Source organism: Sinocyclocheilus grahami, unplaced genomic scaffold (assembly GCF_001515645.1).
Source record: "Sinocyclocheilus grahami isolate Dianchi unplaced genomic scaffold, SAMN03320097.WGS_v1.1 scaffold1312.1, whole genome shotgun sequence".
Taxonomy (NCBI): domain Eukaryota; kingdom Metazoa; phylum Chordata; class Actinopteri; order Cypriniformes; family Cyprinidae; genus Sinocyclocheilus; species Sinocyclocheilus grahami.
In genome coordinates, this window is record NW_015506491.1 from 132,556 (window position 1) to 152,853 (window position 20,298).

At 37.3% G+C, this 20,298-nt stretch overlaps 2 protein-coding genes across 4 annotated transcripts in view; both read left to right on the forward strand.

Moving 5' to 3' along the window:
- LOC107569100 (NACHT, LRR and PYD domains-containing protein 12-like) overlaps nucleotides 1-20,298 on the forward strand; it is a 319,086-nt gene that overhangs the window by 71,811 nt on the left and 226,977 nt on the right. The gene's annotated exons all lie outside the window — the stretch shown is intronic.
- LOC107569102 (gastrula zinc finger protein XlCGF57.1-like) overlaps nucleotides 2,294-20,298 on the forward strand; it is a 29,844-nt gene continuing 11,839 nt past the window's right edge. The window contains exons 1-6 of one of the 3 annotated variants that reach the window (XM_016255100.1): nucleotides 2,294-2,754; nucleotides 6,675-6,831; nucleotides 7,167-7,236; nucleotides 11,043-11,197; nucleotides 11,459-11,623; nucleotides 13,586-13,714. In XM_016255100.1, coding sequence (XP_016110586.1) covers nucleotides 2,409-2,754; nucleotides 6,675-6,831; nucleotides 7,167-7,236; nucleotides 11,043-11,197; nucleotides 11,459-11,621 — 891 coding nt within the window. In that variant the 5' untranslated portion in view covers nucleotides 2,294-2,408 and the 3' untranslated portion in view covers nucleotides 11,622-11,623; nucleotides 13,586-13,714. Of the gene's footprint in view, nucleotides 2,755-6,674; nucleotides 6,832-7,166; nucleotides 7,237-11,042; nucleotides 11,198-11,458; nucleotides 11,780-13,585; nucleotides 13,715-20,298 lie in introns of those variants that run through there. The other 2 variants (XM_016255099.1, XM_016255098.1) reach the window with 2 other exon arrangements.

Sequence of the window (20,298 nt, forward strand, 5' to 3'; positions counted from 1 at the left end):
CGTTTTAGGGGGGCGTGGCAGAGTCTTAACTTTGATAAAGAATATCTCTTTGGTTTTGAGACTTTAGTCTTTGCAACTTCAGGGATCTTATCTATGCACAATCAGCTTGTAACACTCCAAAGAGAAAGGAAAATCGCATCATATGACCCCTTTAAGTCCTGTGGGATTGGTGTCATAATTGTTTGTCAAGAAAGTAGTCTGTGTATTGTTAGAAAAGTTTTGTGCGTCATCTGATTTAGACAGACGAAAGTATGATTTTTGACTAGAATATTTTATTTTGATCTGGAAGTTTGTGGTTTGTGTTTATGGTTGTGAGAAAATGATTAATTGTTTTATGAATTGTGTGTTAGCAATCAGGAAAAAGCTGTAATAACCCGACTGAAAAGTTTGAGAGAAAATATTATGCTGGCTTGTCTCGAAGCCACCTTGTTTAAAAACCATAAATAGTTTGGTTGGTTTGGTCAGAATAGATCTTGCTGGGGTGCAGTAACACAGATAGTTTTTGCAGAAAGCAGGTTATGTGACATACCCGGGTATGTTTAAGGTAAATAAGCGGATAAACTCAGCATTCGGCTCCAAAAACGGAGGTAACTTTGTATGTATGTATGTATGTATGTATGTATGTATGTACGTAACCAACCAGCCATACTCTGAACATAACCTGCTCTGGTGTAGCTTCTTCAAGGTTTGTTTACGTTAGAGCTAGTCTCAGCCTCAGAAAAGTGCAAACACTTCAGGAGTTTCGAAGTCGACACCTGTTGATGTGTTTGACTTGGTGCCATGGATATTAAAATGTTATTTATTTAGAATTTTAAAACAATATAGATGATGACTTTGTGGTAGTGCAATATTTGTGAAGAAAATGGTGTATGTCAGGCCATAAATTCTAGAGCCCGACCGATATATCATTTTGTCGATATTATCGGCTGATATGAGCCTATCGCCGATATATGAATATGCCGCCGATATGAAATTTTTTTTACAGAACATATAACGCAGATAAAATGCTTGAAATGGTGTAATTACTTAGTTTGTCCAGCAGAGCGCGCTCCATTGTTTGCTACTGGTGACCTGGATGAAACGCTTTAAAGCTTAAGTCTATGGAAAACCATTGAAACTTTGAACAGCCATATCTCCATAACAGCGCGGCGAATCCGCACCAAATTCGGCGGATCCCTTCAGCTCGAGGAACCCTCTCGAACACGAATCGAGTGTACGTCTAGAGGCCCGCTTTCGAATGTGACCACCCCCATGTGGATAGCCCCCGGGGTTCGGGAGTTACGGGTGGTTAAATTCGCGGTCCAGCGTTGACCGACCAAGCGTTCCCGGGGGGCTACCGACATGCAGAGGGTGGCGTTCGAGAGGCTCCTTGAGCTGAAGGGATCCCCCGAATTTGTGGCGACCGATCAAGCGTTCCTGGGGGGCTACCGACACGCGGAGGGTGGCGTTCGAGAGGGTTCCTCTAGCTGAAGGGATCCCCCGAATTTGGTGGAGATCCGCCAGCGCGTTCGCGAGATAGTGACACCAGTCAACACTTTCACTTCAGTAAGGAGGTCTCTTGTTCAGGCAGCATTCACGCGTGGTCTTATTCGACCGTAAGTACCCTGCGAAGTGGACTTCACATGATATTCCACCATGATTCCAGGTCCAAGGGAACGTACAAGTTACATTCAAAGGGCATTAAAGTGTGGGAGACGTGAATTTATATTTATTTACAGAGGTTTATTATGTCACACTTCTCTAGTAAGTTTCGTCTGTGTGTGAAGACAGTAGCGCAAATCCGTGAATGAATGTTCCGAAGTGAAAAACTTCAACGGAATAAAGTTGAATGGAATTGAATTGAATTAAAGTTGAATAAACTTCAAATGTTTGGACACACGAACAGGAAAGTGTCCAAACTTTTGACTGGTACTGTACTATAATATACACAAAGAATATCGGCCGATATATCGATATCGGCCTTTTTTCACTCCCCAATATCGGTATCGGCCCAAAAAAACCCATATCGGTCGGGCTCTAATAAATTCCCAAAACTACTCTTGCTTTGGTTTTACCACCCTATCAATCATTTTCTAGGGCTGCATTCCAGTTTTTTTTTATGCCCTTCACTTGCAAACTTCCCTTCGTCTCGATTACTCGGAGGTCATCATTGGTTGCGTTGCATGAGTGTCCACTTCTGGCAGAACCCTTGCAATGGGCTGAACTGGAACGTCCTAAGCCAAGTTTTGAGTGTTTTTGTCTAATCAGGTCATTATGACTCTGACTGACTCCCTTACTAGTGCGCTGACTACTGAAGTAGGGAGCTGATTGAGACGCACACAGAGATCTGTCTGTTAATTATTCTCATCTCAAACACACAGATAAACTCCTGCTGAAGCGACGGAGATCCTCGAGACACTGTTATAAAGATGGCTTTTATTAAAGTCGAGAGCGAAGACATGAAGATTGAAGAAGCATTTAGTGTCAAACATGAAGATACTGAGGAACAGACAGAGATGGTGTTTATTAAAGAGGAGAGGGAAGAGGTGACGATTGAAGAACATTTTAGTGTCAAACATGAAGATGCTGAGGAACAGACAGAGATGGTGTTTATTAAAGAGGAGAGGGAAGAGGTGACGATTGAAGAACATTTTAGTGTCAAACATGAAGATGCTGAGGAACAGACAGAGATGGTGTTTATGAAAGAGGAGAGTGAAGAGGTGACGATTGAAGAAGATTTTCAAGTCAAACGTGAAGATACTGAGGAACTAACAGGTTGGTTTAATTCTCAAAGTCTTTCTTCACTCATGTATGCATGTGCTCTGGTGTATTGTAAACAAAGCTGTCAATATTGTCTTATCAGTTTGAGCCAGAATCAGACCAAAAAAACTAAATTGCTGAAGAGGAACCAATGCAAGCACAACTTTTGCAGGACGTTTCAGTTTTTTTTCTTTGTAGTTGTCTAATACTTTTTAGATGCGCTGTTATTTGTAAATGCTACTGCTGTTTATGTCAGCTTTTACGGTTTTATCGTTATTAAAGCTTTAGTCTTCGTAATGGGCTCGTAATTCTGGTGACTAACCATGGCTTTACTACAGTGGCCAAATCAAATACAGAACCATATTTAGTGTGCCTGTAGCTTAACGATCATTTGGGTAAACACTAGGGCTGCTCGATTATGGCAAAAATCATAATAACTAGGGATGCACGATATATCGGCCACCATATCGGTATCGATTATTTTGGCAATATTGTAATAAAGATTATTTAACACGAGTGTGGGTAATATGACCAAAACTTTTTTTATGAGTGATTTATTTAAAGACAGTGATATATCAAATATATATGTTACGTAAATAAGGATGCTTAATTTTAGAGACCAGCACAATTTCACAATTCTCAATACCACAGAATACTAGGGTAACTAATACTAGTAAAACAAAAAAGGACAAATACAATAGAATAAAATGATACGAATGAAACAAACTGTGCTTGAGGTGTTTAAGGCTAATGCAGGTCTAAAGTGTTCAGTTAACAGCCTACTACAGAAATTAATAATCAAATGTAAAACAAAACAGCATAGTCTTCACAGTAAGAATTAAACATTCTTTGTTTCTTATTGAAGCTACAAAAGAGCAGTGAGTTTGTCTTTTGTTGTTTGATTATTATTATTAAGCGCACAGTCGGCAGCAGAAATATAGACTGCTGTCACTTTAAGACCTGCACAAATCCATGTATTTTCATTCTCAACTATTTAAGTTAATTTATTACAAAACGACGAGGGTTTATGTGAATAATCACTAAAGCGCTGCATTTTGACACATTTTTGCGTGTATTTGACCGTTTAGGCGTCCATCAGGTAAAAGATGATTTGATCAATCCGATACCAAGTAAACAGAAGGCCAGTATCGCCGATACCGATACTTTTTCCTTTTAAAATCATACATTTAAATGACCAATTACACATTGAAAATTAACAAAAACTAATGTTAATATGCCTAAAATATTACATTTACCTTAAAGCTATGTGGCTATTCTTTGCTTTTCTGAAAGAACTTTGCAAGCAGAGGAGCCCAGAATATGAAAGCAAAGTGCAAAATTTCATGTTAAGCATTTTCCTCCCTTTAGGGCTGAACGATTAATTGCGTTTGCGATAATATCGCGATATGAAAACAATAGTTTTTTCAACTGCAGAGGCTGCGATTACACTCGGTCACGTGACCCGCGAGAGTAAAGAGGTGTGCTCGACTTGAAGATCGATCGGTGTATGACATCAAAGCACGGCGAGAGAAAGCATAAGGAGACGTCTGCTCTCTTATAGATCTCGCAGTACTTTAATGACACACCGATCGGTCTAAGCAGCGCTGCTTCATGTCGAACACATCTAAGCAGTCTTCAGAGGAAGCATCAAGTTGGTACAGTGTTGCCAAGTCCGCGGTTTGCCTCCAAAAACGTGATATTTAGCCCCTGGAGTGTGAATCTTACCAGGGGAACCCCTCCAAAAAAAACATGTATTTTACCCCCTGGAATGCAGTTTTTAATGGTGACCCCCCCTCCCGAAATGCAATTTGGCTAGTTTTGGGCTAGTTCTGAGTAGCAATTGAGCGGGTTTTGTTGTGAAAACCTGGCAACCCTGGCACGCTACACACGGAGTAACTGTGTTACGGTGCATTTCATTACTGAAGACTTCGACATTAAGATAATACATATAATAAGGTAATATATATATACATTCTTATTTATTTAAAGTCTGTCCAAAGTTAACAGACAGTGTTTAAAAAGTGCAATCCACATGTTTACATAGGCCTATATGTTTAATACAGGGACTTTTAATTACCTAAATACTGAGTGTGGTAAAGCAACAGATTTGTTTTTATATTTCTGCAGTCTACTTTATGTGTGTGATTTGTTACTGACTTTCATATTAATGTTTACACCAGGCTTATTTGTCATTGCTTTATGTTGTCATAATAATTATTAGCCTACATGCGTACAGGGCTGGAAGTTCAACAAATCAGTCAGTGTACTGTGATTGTAGTTGTTAAATAAATGTCATTCATATCAATTCACGTTTCATCGTAACATGCTTGGCCTACAGAAAAGAACATTTATGTTTAATCTATCTAATATTGTGTTGATCTTACTATACAATGATTTATTGCTAGTCTTTGTTGAATAATACAGAACATAAAGAGCTTTAAAGGGGTCCTATTATGCTTTTTCACTTTTTCAACTTTAGTTAGTCTGTAATGTTGCTGTTTGAGCATAAAAAAGATCTGCAAAGTTGCAAAGCTCAAAGTCCACTTCAAAATGAGATATTTATTTTCATTTTATTTAACAGAAATCACTTTTCAAAAACTACAATGATCGACTCGTTTGGACTACAACGCATATTTTCCGGGATTTGTGATATCACAAATATCGACGAATGAGACGAGACCTGGTTGAGCCGCACTAGAGAAGGCAACAAGTGTTATCACTATGTCGGAGACACGCTAGCTTTCCCAAGGCAGACGAACTTAGAGTGGTTACAATCATCCGGGTTTAAATCGTGCTCAAATTGATTTGATTTTGACGCAATATTTACACTGAAGCTCGCAGGCGGCTATGGTAAAGGGGCGTGACATTTCCCAACCAGCCACCGAGTGCTGCCAATCACAACACACACTGGCCCAGCTAACCGATCACAGCACACACTGGCCCAGCTAACCAATCACAGCACACACTGGCCCAGCTAACCAATCACAGCACATTTTGTATTTCAGAAGGGGGGCCTTCATTTAATACAGGAACTATTCGAGCTGTTCATGCCAGACTGGGGAGAGAGGTGTTGTAATAATGTAAAATATGTGAAAAATAATGTGTTTTTCGAACAAACTAGTATGAGAGCCTGTTCTAGTACACCCCCAAAACAAAATCAAGACTTTGTAAAAGCATAATAGGACCCCTTTAAGAAATAATTGCATATTAAATCGCAATATTGGTTAAAAAAAATCGCAATTTGATTATTTTCCAAAATCGTTCAGCCCTAATAGAAAAGAGTTATAAAGAAAACTTAACGTGGCTTAATTCATTAATAAAGTAATATTGAAAGGCCAAAATCTGTACCTTACTGATGATGCAAACTATATGCAAGAAAGCAGCTCAGGATATGAACGCAAAGTGTTTTTGTTTTTTATTATTATTAAAAAAAAATAAAATTGTGTGTTTGTATCCACCTTATTTTTCCCGTAAGAGTAGGCATGGCCATTTGTGAATTTAATGTGTCTGACTTCCAGTCTCATCCGCTTCCAGCAATTATTAGCTGTACAAAGCAGCTTGTTTTGCCACTTGATATTGCAAACCGGTGTTTCTTACTATAGTAAGTTAATGTGTTGTCCAGCACAGACAGCTATATTGGGATTTTAACAGTGGTGGATGAAGTACCTGAAAGTCACACTTAAAGGGGTCATGAACTGGCTTTTTAAAATTATTTTATACTATTGTATGATGTCCACTTATGATGTTCTCATGATTTTTACATTCAAAAACATCAAAATCAATAAGTAATAGGCTATTTTCCACCCTGGTTTTGAGGCCGGCTTGAGAAAAGCTCTGTTTTTATGGGCGGCCCATGAAGACTTGGAAGTAAACGCCCACTGCTATGATTGGATAACAGTTTTGCTTAGCAAACTAACTTTCGACTCCCCCGTCAGTACACGAGGGGATTTGTTTTGAAAACATCCAATGTGGAGAACTGGAAACCAGAGTGTTTCAACCATATATGTTCGAGCCAGAGTCTGATCCCGAAAATCAAGACGATGAACTGACTACACCTCAAATACCAAGGATGCTCCAGCCTGTGACAGCATGGTTAGTCCTTATCGTCAATTGTTTTTCATATTTTTTGTAAGGTTGTTCTAACTTTTTGTTTTAATGTAACCAAAGAAGTTACTCAAAATTCAAATATTTACCAACTATGAGAAATTGTACTACATAAGGTTTAAACGTCTTGAATATGACAAGTTAGGTTTATGAACACATACTTAGCACAGTTATATTATAAAAAAAGCATTGTTTGTCGAGTGTTGGACCTTTATTGTTCGATCAACGTTTTCTGTAAATTGAAAAACATTAACGTTGTCAGTTACACACTGCTGTCTTGTAAATAAAATGAAAATAAATCACTTGCTATCAATAATCTGTAGGTGTACCTGTGAAAACTGTGCTGTTATGCCAACGGAAAAAGAAAATAAATGCTGTTTGGAGATTCCAGAGGTAAATACAAGGCACAGAATGTTTTTTTTTTAAACGTATATTTGTGTGTGTGTGTGTGTGTGTGTATATATATATACACCCACAGGAAGGGGGCAAAAACCTTTTTATATATATATATATATAAAGGGATAATCAATGGCTAGCCATGCATGAAAGGATTTTAAACGCACTTCACGTCGGGCAGTTCTTTGCCTCAGCGTCGTGCATTTAAAATCCTTTAATGCACGGCTATATATATATATATATACAGACACACACACATACAGTGCCGTGAAAAGGTTTTTGCCCCCTTTGTTTTTTTTTTGTGTGCATATGTCACGCTTAAAAGATTCATATCATCAAACAAATTTTTATATTACACAAAGATAATGCAAGTAATACAAAATGCAGTTTTTAAATGATGATTTAATTTATTATTTATAAAAAGCTGTCCAAACCTACCTGGCCCTACGTGAAAAAATAAATGCCCCCTCCTGTTTAATCATGAAAGAACTGTGATTAAGCACATTATTGTAGAAAGCTGAGTTAAATTTCACTAGCCACACCCAGGCTTGATTACTGCCAGACCTGTTGAATCAAGAAATCACTTAAATATAATCTGTCTAACAAAGTGAAGCATGCTTAAAGAGCAACACATCATCTAAAGAAATTCAAGAACAGATGAGAAACAAAATAGTTGACATGTATCAGTCTGCAAAGTGTTTTAAAGCCATTTCCAAGGCTTTGGGACTCCAGTGAACCACGGTCAGATCCATTATCCACAAATGGAGAAAACTTGGAACAGTGGTATAAAGCCATTTCCAAGGCTTTGGGACTCCAGTGAACCACGGTCAGAGCCATTATCCACAAATGGAGAAAACTTGGAACAGTGGTGAACCTTCCCAGGAGTGGCCGACCAACCAAAATTACTCCAAGAGCACAACAACGACTCATCCAGTCCAAAAAGTATATTGATTATCCCCAAGACTTTGGCCAAATATTCTGTGGACTGATGAGACAAAAGTTGAACTTTCGGGAAGGTGTGTGTCCTGTTACATCTGGTGTAAAACCAACACAGCATTTCATAAAAAGAGCATCATAGCAACAGTCAAACATGGTGGTGGTAGTTTGATGATCTGGGGCTGCTTTGCAGCTTCAGGACCTGGACGACTTGCCATAATTGATAGAACCATGTATTCTGCGCTCTATCAGAAAGCCCTGAAGGAGAATGTCCAACCATCAGTTTGTGACTTCAAGCTCAAGCGCACTTGGGTTCTGCAGCAGGACAATGATCCCAAACACACCAGCAAGTCCAGCTCTGAATGGCTCAAGATAAACTAAATTAAGGTTTTGGAGCGGCCAAGTCAAAGTCCGGACTTAAATCTGATTGAGATGCTTAAACAGTCCATTCATGCTCGAAAACCCTCCAATGTGGCTGAATTAAAACAATTCTGCACAGAAGAGTGGGCCAACACTCCTCCACAGCGATGTGAAAGACTCATTGCCAGATATCGCAAACGCTAGATTGCAGTTGTTGCTGCAAAGCGTGGCACAACCAGTTATCAGATTTTGAGGGCAATTACTTTTTCATGTAGTGCCAGGCAGGTTTAGACAGCTTTTTTCCCTTAATAAATGAAATCATTATTTCAAAACTGTATTTACTCGAGTTATCTGTGTATAATATAAAAATTAGTTTGATGATGTTTATCTTTTAAGTGTGACAAATATGCAAAAAAGTATAATATATTAGTGCTGTCAAATGATTAATTGCATCCAAAATGAATGTTTGTTTACTAGGGATGCACCGATATGAAAATTTTGGCCGATACCGATAACCGATTATTCTTTATTTTTGAAAGCCGATAACCGATATGTTGGCCGATAAATCTATATCCAAATTGTTATATACTTTTTGAGAGCCTGATTACAAAAAAGGTCTCATCATTAAAAGCCACATCCCAAACACTTCAACATAAGCAGCCTAGTTTGAACGGTGTACGTTTTAAAAATATTTTTACTCTCCCATTACCAAATTTAGTCATAAAAAAGTCTTACAAATAAATAAAATAATGCATAAATAATGCAAACAAGTCACTGGACATCATTACACGTGTAAAGAATCAAAATGAATGCGCCATAGATCAATAAAACGGAATAGCCTCTGCACGGACAATAATTAAATGATTTTAATTACTAAACCATATTGTTGATGAAAATAATAAGAGAACAATACAAGTGGTTGTTGTTATTAATAATGTATCGATGATTTTGAAAAAGTAACAAATTAATACCACTGTTTTAAATAGCAGCCGTTGAGCTGCGCGTGCTGAAGCTGAAGAGCTGAATGAACATGGTAAACTGAAGCGTTTTGCTGGCAGCTTATTTAACTCAAGGAAATGCATCCTGAGATTAATATTAATACAACATAAACATAATATTACAACTTATATATGTACAAAATGATGCAGTTCTTGCGTGCTATAGTCAGAATGTGTGATCCTGTTGTGGATGCGCTCTTCCCATATCAACGCGCTGAAACACGGCAACTAAACCCAAAGAATTCCCAACGTTTTATTATAATAATGTTCTCATTAGAATGTTATATACATGACATTCCCAATCATAGTTATTAATGTTGTGCACTGCTGTTTGGGCTGCGTGTGCTGAGCTAAAGATGATCACTGGTAAACTGAAGCGCTCTTTTAACTTAACCAAACGCATTCTATATGAGATAAATCAGATATACATCAAATAAACACAATATTACAATGTACAATTGCACAAAAGGCTGCAAACGAACAGCGCGCATCTGAAGTGTCTCTGAAGGAAATAATGCATTATTTATCGGCTTTAAGATATCGGCCAAATTTTCTTATCAGGCCGATACCGATAACAGAAAAAATGAGCCGATATGGGCCGATACCGATATGGTGGCCGATATATCGTGCATCCCTATTGTTTACACTATGTTTGTGAACTGTGTATATTTATTATGTCTATTGTATAATATTATGTATTATGTATTATGTAATACACAATATTTACATGTATATATTTATATTCATATAATTTATATTATATATAAATATATTTAATATAAACATAACATATTTTTCTTATATATACATGCATGTGTATTTATACATTATAAATATACACCGTACACAAACATATTATGTAAACAAACTTATTTTGGATGCTATTTATTTATATATATATATATATATATATGTATGCATGTATGTATACGTACGTGTGTGTGTGTGTGTGTGTGTATATTTATATTTCAGACATGACCACTCTCGGAAGATTTTAGCATGGTGATGGATATGACAATGTTAATGTATTTGGTCTTGGCGGAACAGATCTGCTACGCTGCTGCTGCTGAATTGCTGCTGCTGTTGGTTATTGCTGTAGTTGTAGATTATTGCTGCTGCTGCAAGCAAGTACAGGAGCTTGCTGCTGCCAATGCATGCGGCGATACAGTGCTGTGAGTATTTAAGACATACTGCTGCTGCACAAATAGCATATAAAATAACCCGTAGCAGATCTATACAGGTGGAGCTGGGGAAGGTGGAGGGTTTCAGAGAAACTCTGAGGCATGCTGCAAATGCTCAAGTGAATGCTAACCAGCCATTTAAATGTTAAGTAGCAAGCTTATTTGCTGCGAATGCAACATGAACCAATCAGCTTGTGCCAAGTCGTTTAACGCTGTGAATATCATCAGTTACGTTTATACCGTCAGCCTGCGCCATCTAGAGTTACATGACTGAACTATACATGTATGTATGTATAATAAATAGAAGTATATTGTTCTTGTTTTTTAGATTGTTAGAAGGATTAACCAGGTACCGGACACACTTACCTGCATAACCCATCACCCAGGCTTTGAACCGGTTTGCCTAAATGTGTACTCACTACAGAATGCACTTAATGTTTACAAAGCTGATTATGGCCGCTTGAAACTCAGAGGAATAGAACAGTAAGATTTATATTATGTCACAGAAGTCATTTTGTGTTCAATACAATAGCAATTTTGTAAAGCAGTCAGGCCATTACAATTACATTAAAGTAACACAAAATAGTATGTTCCAATGAAAACACTGTATTTTAAGACAAAAACAGCTGTAATGTTTTGTATGTTTTTATTACAAATCAACAAAATAAATATTGGAACATTTGTCATCAATTCACAGTAATAGCAGATAACAAAGCAAATGACTGTCATTGTCTTTCTCATTAGGTGTTACAGGCACTTGGCGCACAGGAATTTTGTGAGCTGGTGCTGGGGCTATCTGAGCAGGACGATCAGGGTGGTTATCCCATCTTGCGTTGTCCTGCGTATATGCCGAGAGTTTCCTGATGCTGCAGGCAGCTGTGCTGGATTCAGACCTCCCCTTGACTGAACCACGATACGTGCCTTGCGATGGCTTCTTCCATGGAGGGTCTGTCATACTGGGCTGAGAGTGATTTTGTGAATCTCCTACATGTAGGGAAGAAGTTCTGGGATCACTTTTTCAAAGAGGAAGGTCATCAGATTAATGACATAGCCTGTAAAAATATAATTACACAAGTAACATTACAATTAATTATATTTACGGTTTAGATTTTGTTGTTACTTAATTGTGAACATCAATAAATTAGTTTAACTTACAATATGTTGCCTGTGCCTTTAATGGCCACGTGGAGTATTCTACTTTTTTGGCTTTGGGAAACAAAAGCCAGTACATTGGCATTCCAGTTGTTGTTTTATCCTGAGGACGATTGGAGTTCTTGTTGAAATGCATACCTGCCAAATACAGTTTGGAGTATTACATCAGCAAAGGTAATAAAGACACCGTCATAGAGGTTAAAGTCATTAAATTGCTTTCAAACACACCTGCACAACATTCCAAGGTAAGGATAAACCACGTTTTTTTTTTGTGCAAAGGGTAAAATCACAGTGAAAAGCTTCCAAAGATGAAGTTTGAAAGTGAGGGCTGAGTTTCTCGACGTCTTTTTAGTGTTCTCTCATTTGTAAGAAGCTTTTCGACAGTGTACAGTGTTTTGCTTCTTGTAACCACATTAGAAACTATTACAATTAAATAAGAAATTTACTTTAAAACTTACTATTTTCAAATGAACTTTTTTTTAAAATTATTAAATTACATTCCAACAAAGTATGTAATCTCTTAAAAAGGCCATAACGTGAGAATAAATAAGATAAAATTCACTCACTGAAGTTGTGATGATTCTGTTACAGTGGTGGCAGACTCAGCTGGCTCATATGTTGTGTCCTGATGACACAAATAAAGGAAAAAGAAACACTTTCCTCCCCCTCCAGTTCTAGATGAGCTCTTTTTGTTGGCTTTGAATCATTTAAAGGTGATGAAGCCAAAGTTTTGAAAGTTTCACCAGATGTAGTGGTTCAAACACCTTCACTTTTACATGACACCTCTGTCTGTGTTCTTACAAAAAAGACAACCTTTCATGACAAAAAAATTGTTTACACACATGTTATGTCCTAAAAACATTACCTTAAAGATTTAAAACTACGCATATATGTCATAATTAAGATTAAAGGCACAGCCAGTGAGCCAGTAACATACACACATTGTACATTATAAAGACGGGCCTCTAGCAACAATTAAGACAACATGTGACCAACTACAATCTTTCACAGGCACATTTGTGTGAACAAAGAAGAAAATAAGTTGATAGAGATGCTACTACACTCACATGAGTACACACACACCTCACATTTCGCGATCTTCATATATATATATATATATATATATATATTTACAAAATACAAACCTTTGCTTCTGAATTTAGGTCCCATGGTTCCAAAGGCCAGCTGTGTGCCCTGTGATGTAAATTTATGTGTCTGTTTGACAAGCTATGCCCTTCATAGTTGGAGCCTTCCGAGACTTTGGTTAGACATGTACTCATAATCGGACATATCAAGTGATCTCTAACAAAGCAATGGTGACACATAGTACAAATATTTTTACGCACACAAGTGTGCTGCACCGTTCCTGTCAGATCCAATAATGACGGTGTCGACATGTCTTATTACAAAGGAATCCACAGTGAAACAAAGCAAACAAATGCTCAACGTTTTATTCACGTGAGCTGGAACTTCACTAAAAATAAAGTTCAACCATGCATTCCCAATATTTGAATCTGAAGGAAGGTTATGCAGCGACTGTGTCCTTGCACAACCAGGCACTGCACAATATTTTGTGATCTTCAACGGCATGTTTATTGCTTGGTTGTTCAATCCGGTTTAGCGCTACTTATGTTATTTCCGTACTATGTCATGCGTGAATCAGTGGGCGGGGCTACAGAATTAGGCATTGATATTCTTCTGTGGAGGCAGTCTATAAACCACGATACGTGCCTTGCGATGGCTTCTTCCATGGAGGGTCTGTCATACTGGGCTGAGAGTGATTTTGTGAATCTCCTACATGTAGGGAAGAAGTTCTGGGATCACTTTTTCAAAGATTCAGATCAGATTAATGACATAGCCTGTAAAAATATAATTACACAAGTAACATTACAATTAATTATATTTACGGTTTAGATTTTGTTGTTACTTAATTGTGAACATCAATAAATTAGTTTAACTTACAATATGTTGCCTGTGACTTTAATGGCCACGTGGAGTATTCTACTTTTTTGGCTTTGGGAAACAAAAGCCAGTACATTGGCATTCCAGTTGTTGTTTTATCCTGAGGACGATTGGAGTTCTTGTTGAAATGCATACCTGCCAAATACAGTTTGGAGTATTACATCAGCAAAGGTAATAAAGACACCGTCATAGAGGTTAAAGTCATTAAATTGCTTTCAAACACACCTGCACAACATTCCAAGGTAAGGATAAACCACGTTTTTTTTTGTGCAAAGGGTAAAATCACAGTGAAAAGCTTCCAAAGATGAAGTTTGAAAGTGAGGGCTGAGTTTCTCGACGTCTTTTTAGTGTTCTCTCATTTGTAAGAAGCTTTTCGACAGTGTACAGTGTTTTGCTTCTTGTAACCACATTAGAAACTATTACAATTAAATAAGAAATTTACTTTAAAACTTACTATTTTCAAATGAACTTTTTTTTAAAATTATTAAATTACATTCCAACAAAGTATGTAATCTCTTAAAAAGGCCATAACGTGAGAATAAATAAGATAAAATTCACTCACTGAAGTTGTGATGATTCTGTTACAGTGGTGGCAGACTCAGCTGGCTCATATGTTGTGTCCTGATGACACAAATAAAGGAAAAAGAAACACTTTCCTCCCCCTCCAGTTCTAGATGAGCTCTTTTTGTTGGCTTTGAATCATTTAAAGGTGATGAAGCCAAAGTTTTGAAAGTTTCACCAGATGTAGTGGTTCAAACACCTTCACTTTTACATGACACCTCTGTCTGTGTTCTTACAAAAAAGACAACCTTTCATGACAAAAAAATTGTTTACACACATGTTATGTCCTAAAAACATTACCTTAAAGATTTAAAACTACGCATATATGTCATAATTAAGATTAAAGGCACAGCCAGGGAAGAAGTTCTGGGATCACTTTTTCAAAGATTCAGATCAGATTAATGACATAGCCTGTAAAAATATAATTACACAAGTAACATTACAATTAATTATATTTACGGTTTAGATTTTGTTGTTACTTAATTGTGAACATCAATAAATTAGTTTAACTTACAATATGTTGCCTGTGACTTTAATGGCCACGTGGAGTATTCTACTTTTTTGGCTTTGGGAAACAAAAGCCAGTACATTGGCATTCCAGTTGTTGTTTTATCCTGAGGACGATTGGAGTTCTTGTTGAAATGCATACCTGCCAAATACAGTTTGGAGTATTACATCAGCAAAGGTAATAAAGACACCGTCATAGAGGTTAAAGTAATTAAATTGCTTTCAAACACACCTGCACAACATTCCAAGGTAAGGATAAACCACGTTTTTTTTTTGTGCAAAGGGTAAAATCACAGTGAAAAGCTTCCAAAGATGAAGTTTGAAAGTGAGGGCTGAGTTTCTCGACGTCTTTTTAGTGTTCTCTCATTTGTAAGAAGCTTTTCGACAGTGTACAGTGTTTTGCTTCTTGTAACCACATTAGAAACTATTACAATTAAATAAGAAATTTACTTTAAAACTTACTATTTTCAAATGAACTTTTTTTTAAAATTATTAAATTACATTCCAACAAAGTATGTAATCTCTTAAAAAGGCCATAACGTGAGAATAAATAAGATAAAATTCACTCACTGAAGTTGTGATGATTCTGTTACAGTGGTGGCAGACTCAGCTGGCTCATATGTTGTGTCCTGATGACACAAATAAAGGAAAAGGAAACACTTTCCTCCCCCTCCAGTTCTAGATGAGCTCTTTTTGTTGGCTTTGAATCATTTAAAGGTGATGAAGCCAAAGTTTTGAAAGTTTCACCAGATGTAGTGGTTCAAACACCTTCACTTTTACATGACACCTCTGTCTGTGTTCTTACAAAAAAGACAACCTTTCATGACAAAAAAATTGTTTACACACATGTTATGTCCTAAAAACATTACCTTAAAGATTTAAAACTACGCATATATGTCATAATTAAGATTAAAGGCACAGCCAGTGAGCCAGTAACATACACACATTGTACATTATAAAGACGGGCCTCTAGCAACAATTAAGACAACATGTGACCAACTACAATCTTTCACAGGCACATTTGTGTGAACAAAGAAGAAAATAAGTTGATAGAGATGCTACTACACTCACATGAGTACACACACACCTCACATTTCGCGATCTTCATATATATATATATATATATATATATATTTACAAAATACAAACCTTTGCTTCTGAATTTAGGTCCCATGGTTCCAAAGGCCAGCTGTGTGCCCTGTGATGTAAATTTATGTGTCTGTTTGACAAGCTATGCCCTTCATAGTTGGAGCCTTCCGAGACTTTGGTTAGACATGTACTCATAATCGGACATATCAAGTGATCTCTAACAAAGCAATGGTGACACATAGTACAAATATTTTTACGCACACAAGTGTGCTGCACCGTTCCTGTCAGATCCAATAATGACGGTGTCGACATGTCTTATTACAAAGGAATCCACAGTGAAACAAAGCAAACAAATGCTCAACGTTTTATTCACGTGAGCTGGAACTTCACTAAAAATAAAGTTCAACCATGCATTCCCAATATTTGAATCTGAAGGAAGGTTATGCAGCGACTGTGTCCTTGCACAACCAGGCACTGCACAATATTTTGTGATCTTCAACGGCATGTTTATTGCTTGGTTGTTCAATCCGGTTTAGCGCTACTTATGTTATTTCCGTACTATGTCATGCGTGAATCAGTGGGCGGGGCTACAGAATTAGGCATTGATATTCTTCTGTGGAGGCAGTCTATAGATGTAACAAAGTATTATTAATACAATAACAATTGTATTATTACAATTAATACAATAACAATTGTATTATTAATACAGACAATAAAGCTCGACTTGATTTCACTACTTTCTTACATTACACCACTGGATTATAATTTAAAATTATATTATTATTTTTAGTTAAAAATAAATTTTAATCATTGTTCCCAAAGTCTAGCCTCTGTAGGAAGGCCGAACAAAGAGGCCCTTCAATCGGGGAGAAAAAAACAGCGTTTCGACAGCATATCAACAATACTCCACTACAACAACTCTTCCTCTGTTGCGTGCGGGAATTATGTAAGTTTTAGGGTTAGTGATGTCACAAACCCAGGAAGTAGCTTGTTGAAGTCCCTACCAGCCGCTTGTTGTAGGCCATAAAAAAGTGAATTCTGTAAAATAAAATGTATCCCTTTGCATTGAACTTTGAGTGTCGTAACTTTACAGATGGTTTATGCTCAAACAGCAACATTACACACTAATTTAAGTTAAAAAAAGTGAAATCATAATCAAGGACCCCTTTAAAAATGAAAGTGAGATGATTGAAGAAGCATTCAAACATGAAGATACTGAGGAGCAGGTTGGTTTCATTCTCAAAGTCTTTCTTCGGTCATTCTGCACCATGAATCTCTTTATTTACTACACAAAACACGTGACAAAATGAATGACGTCCTCCAGGACCGAAGTTGCCCATCACTGCTTCAAGACCTGAAATGGGAATGTCATGACATGCAAAACGTGCATTGTTGCAGGGGCTAATATGTAGTATGATGGGTTTTTATTAGGGGTTCAAGCACTTAGTGCTGAAACCCTATTATAATTGTAAGGATTTTTTTATTAATATTCTTCCCTAAAACTGATCGTGCAGCCGAAACCGTAAGGCCTAGAGAGCTGAAACTTGGTCAGATCGTAGTAGTCTTGACCACTACTCGGATCCAAAGACTCGCCCCAATCGCTACAGTGCAAAAAACTAAATTTTCAGACATTTTTGGCCCTTGCTTGTACACCGTTTGTCGTAGATTCAAAAACCTTGCATCGTTGCAATCCTTGGGTCAACACGAACAAAAGTGTACTTTCTTTAGATTTTCTCTACGATGTCCGGTTTGGTTTTTCCGCAAAATTGAGTTATGTCCGAAACCTACTTTTGCGAACTAGTCTTAGGGTTTTCGCCCGATCAGAACCAAACCACTGCAGAAATATTCTCTGGACAGTGAATATCAATAATTATTTTTTAAAAATTTTAATTTTGATTTTCGCACGCAACAGTACGCAAAAAAACTTTCTATGCTAACGTTAGCCAATAGCTAATTGTAGCTATAACTCTTGAACGAAATTAGATGTCTTCACCAAACTCGGTACTCGTGTATGACCTCAATCTTTGGTCTAATAATAAAAATTGATGGCGCTATAAGGTGGGGGAAAAAAACGACTATAACTTCGCAACCGTTTGTCAGATCGACTTGAAAATTGGTATGCAGTGTCTTTGTCAGATGTGACACAAGTGCCTATGAGGACATTCGCGTATCTTAAAAAAACATGGCCACCTTTGACCAAAAACCTTTAAGCACCTATTTGACAAGGTTAACAGAGGTCGATCGGAACGAAACTCGGTGGGCATGTTCGACTCATGGCCTTAAAGGTCTGTAAGAATTTTGAAAGAAATCAGCCACTAGTTGGCGCTAACAAGTTTTATGGCTCTGTAATCACATGGTGTTTCACACATCCACACAATATGCATATTTTGCATATTTTGCATTTGATAGATCTCCTCCTAATGAGCAACTTTGCCTCAAGAAACATTGAAAGAAACTCAGAAAAACCTACTTTTGCGAACTAGTCCTAGGTTTTTCGCTCAATCTCGATCAAACCACTGCAGTGATATTCTCTGGACTCTCCAGATCAATAATTATCAAAAACATTTTTTAATTTTGTCCTTTGGTTAGCAATAACGTGCTCATTTTTTAAAAAAAGGGGCGTGGCCAAATATACTGAAAATGCCTATAAAAACTAAACGAAAACTAGAAACTTTATGAAAGTTGGTGAAAACATGTGTCAGATGATTCTTAACAAGTATGCAAAGTTTCATGGAGATCGGACTATAGGTGGCGCTATAACAGCTAAAAAGGCCTCAAAAACAATATTTCGATAGAAAATTACCTCAAATTGTAGAACATGCTCATATATTCACACAAACACTAGATCTTCACATCACATGATAGATCTCCTCATTCTGAGCAACTTTGCCTCTGGGACTAATGCTGTCAATTAAATCCTTCATTAAATATTCTCAATTATGTTCAAAAACTACTTTTGCGAAATAGTCCTAGGTTTTTCGCTCAATCTCGATCAAACCACTACATAACAATTATCTGGACTCTCGATCAATGTTCAAAAAGTCCTTTGGTTAGCTATAACGGGGACAAAAACTGACACTGTAGTAGCTATGAAGGTTAAAAACAGTACATGTCCATGCTGTATTCCCTGGAAGTGCAAATACAACCACTAGATGGCAGCAAAGGATCACTCATTGGCTCATTATATCACTTATATAGTTATTTTCTCAGGATTAACTTACATACATTCAGATCGTTGAAAAATCATTGTTATTGCATTAAAAAAATAACAATTTGTCAAAGTTTACCACTTCATTTACACAGATATATCAGTTTTGACAATTATGCCACAGTATGATTAAATTTAAACCTGAAAAATATTATTAAAAGGACACTTCCAGAGAGCATTTTGTAACATGTACAGTCATGGCCAAAAGTTTTGGCAGTGACATAAATTTTGTGTTTTGCTAAATTTCTGCTTCATTATTTGTAGATTATTTATCCACGTGTTTCTATGGAATACTGAAAAACAATGATAAGCATATAATACGTTTTAAAGGCTTTTATTGGCAAAACAATATGATGAGTCAATATTAATAGTCAATATTAATAGTGTTGACCCTTGTTCTTTGCATGCTGGATATTAGCTTCTGGGCCAAATCCTGACTGATGGCGATCCATTCTTGCCTTATTAGTTCTCGGAGTTAATCACAATTTGTGGGCTTTTGCTTGTCCACTCGCCTTTTAAGAGTACAGACCACAAGATCTTTGAGCCACTTCTTTATCACTCTTGCTTTGTGACATGGTGCTCCATCATGCTGGAAAATGCACGGATCATCACCAAATTGCTCATGGATCGTTGGAAGAAGTCGCTCTTGCAGGAAGTTTTGATATCATTCTTTATTCATGGCGGTGTTTTTGGGCAGAATTATGAGAGAGCCCACACCCTTGGTTGAAAAGCTACCCCCACACATGGATGGTCTCAGGATGCTTCACTGTTGGCTCAACAACAGGACTCATGGTAGCGTTCACCTTTTCTTCTCCGAACAATCGATTTTCCAGATGTTCCAAACATTATCAGAGAAAATAACTTTGCACCAGTCTTCTGCTGTCCAATACTTGTACTTCCTGCAGAATTTCAGCCTGTCCTTGACATTTTTCTTGGAGAGAAGTGGCTTCTTTGCTGCCCCTCTTGACACCAGGCCATTGTCCAAAAGTCTTGTCCTCACTGTGTGTGCAGATGCTCTCACACCAACCTGCTGCCATTCCCGAGCAAGCTCTGCACTGCTGGTTCTGTAGCTGACTCCTCAGGAGGAGACTGTCCTGTTCTGTAG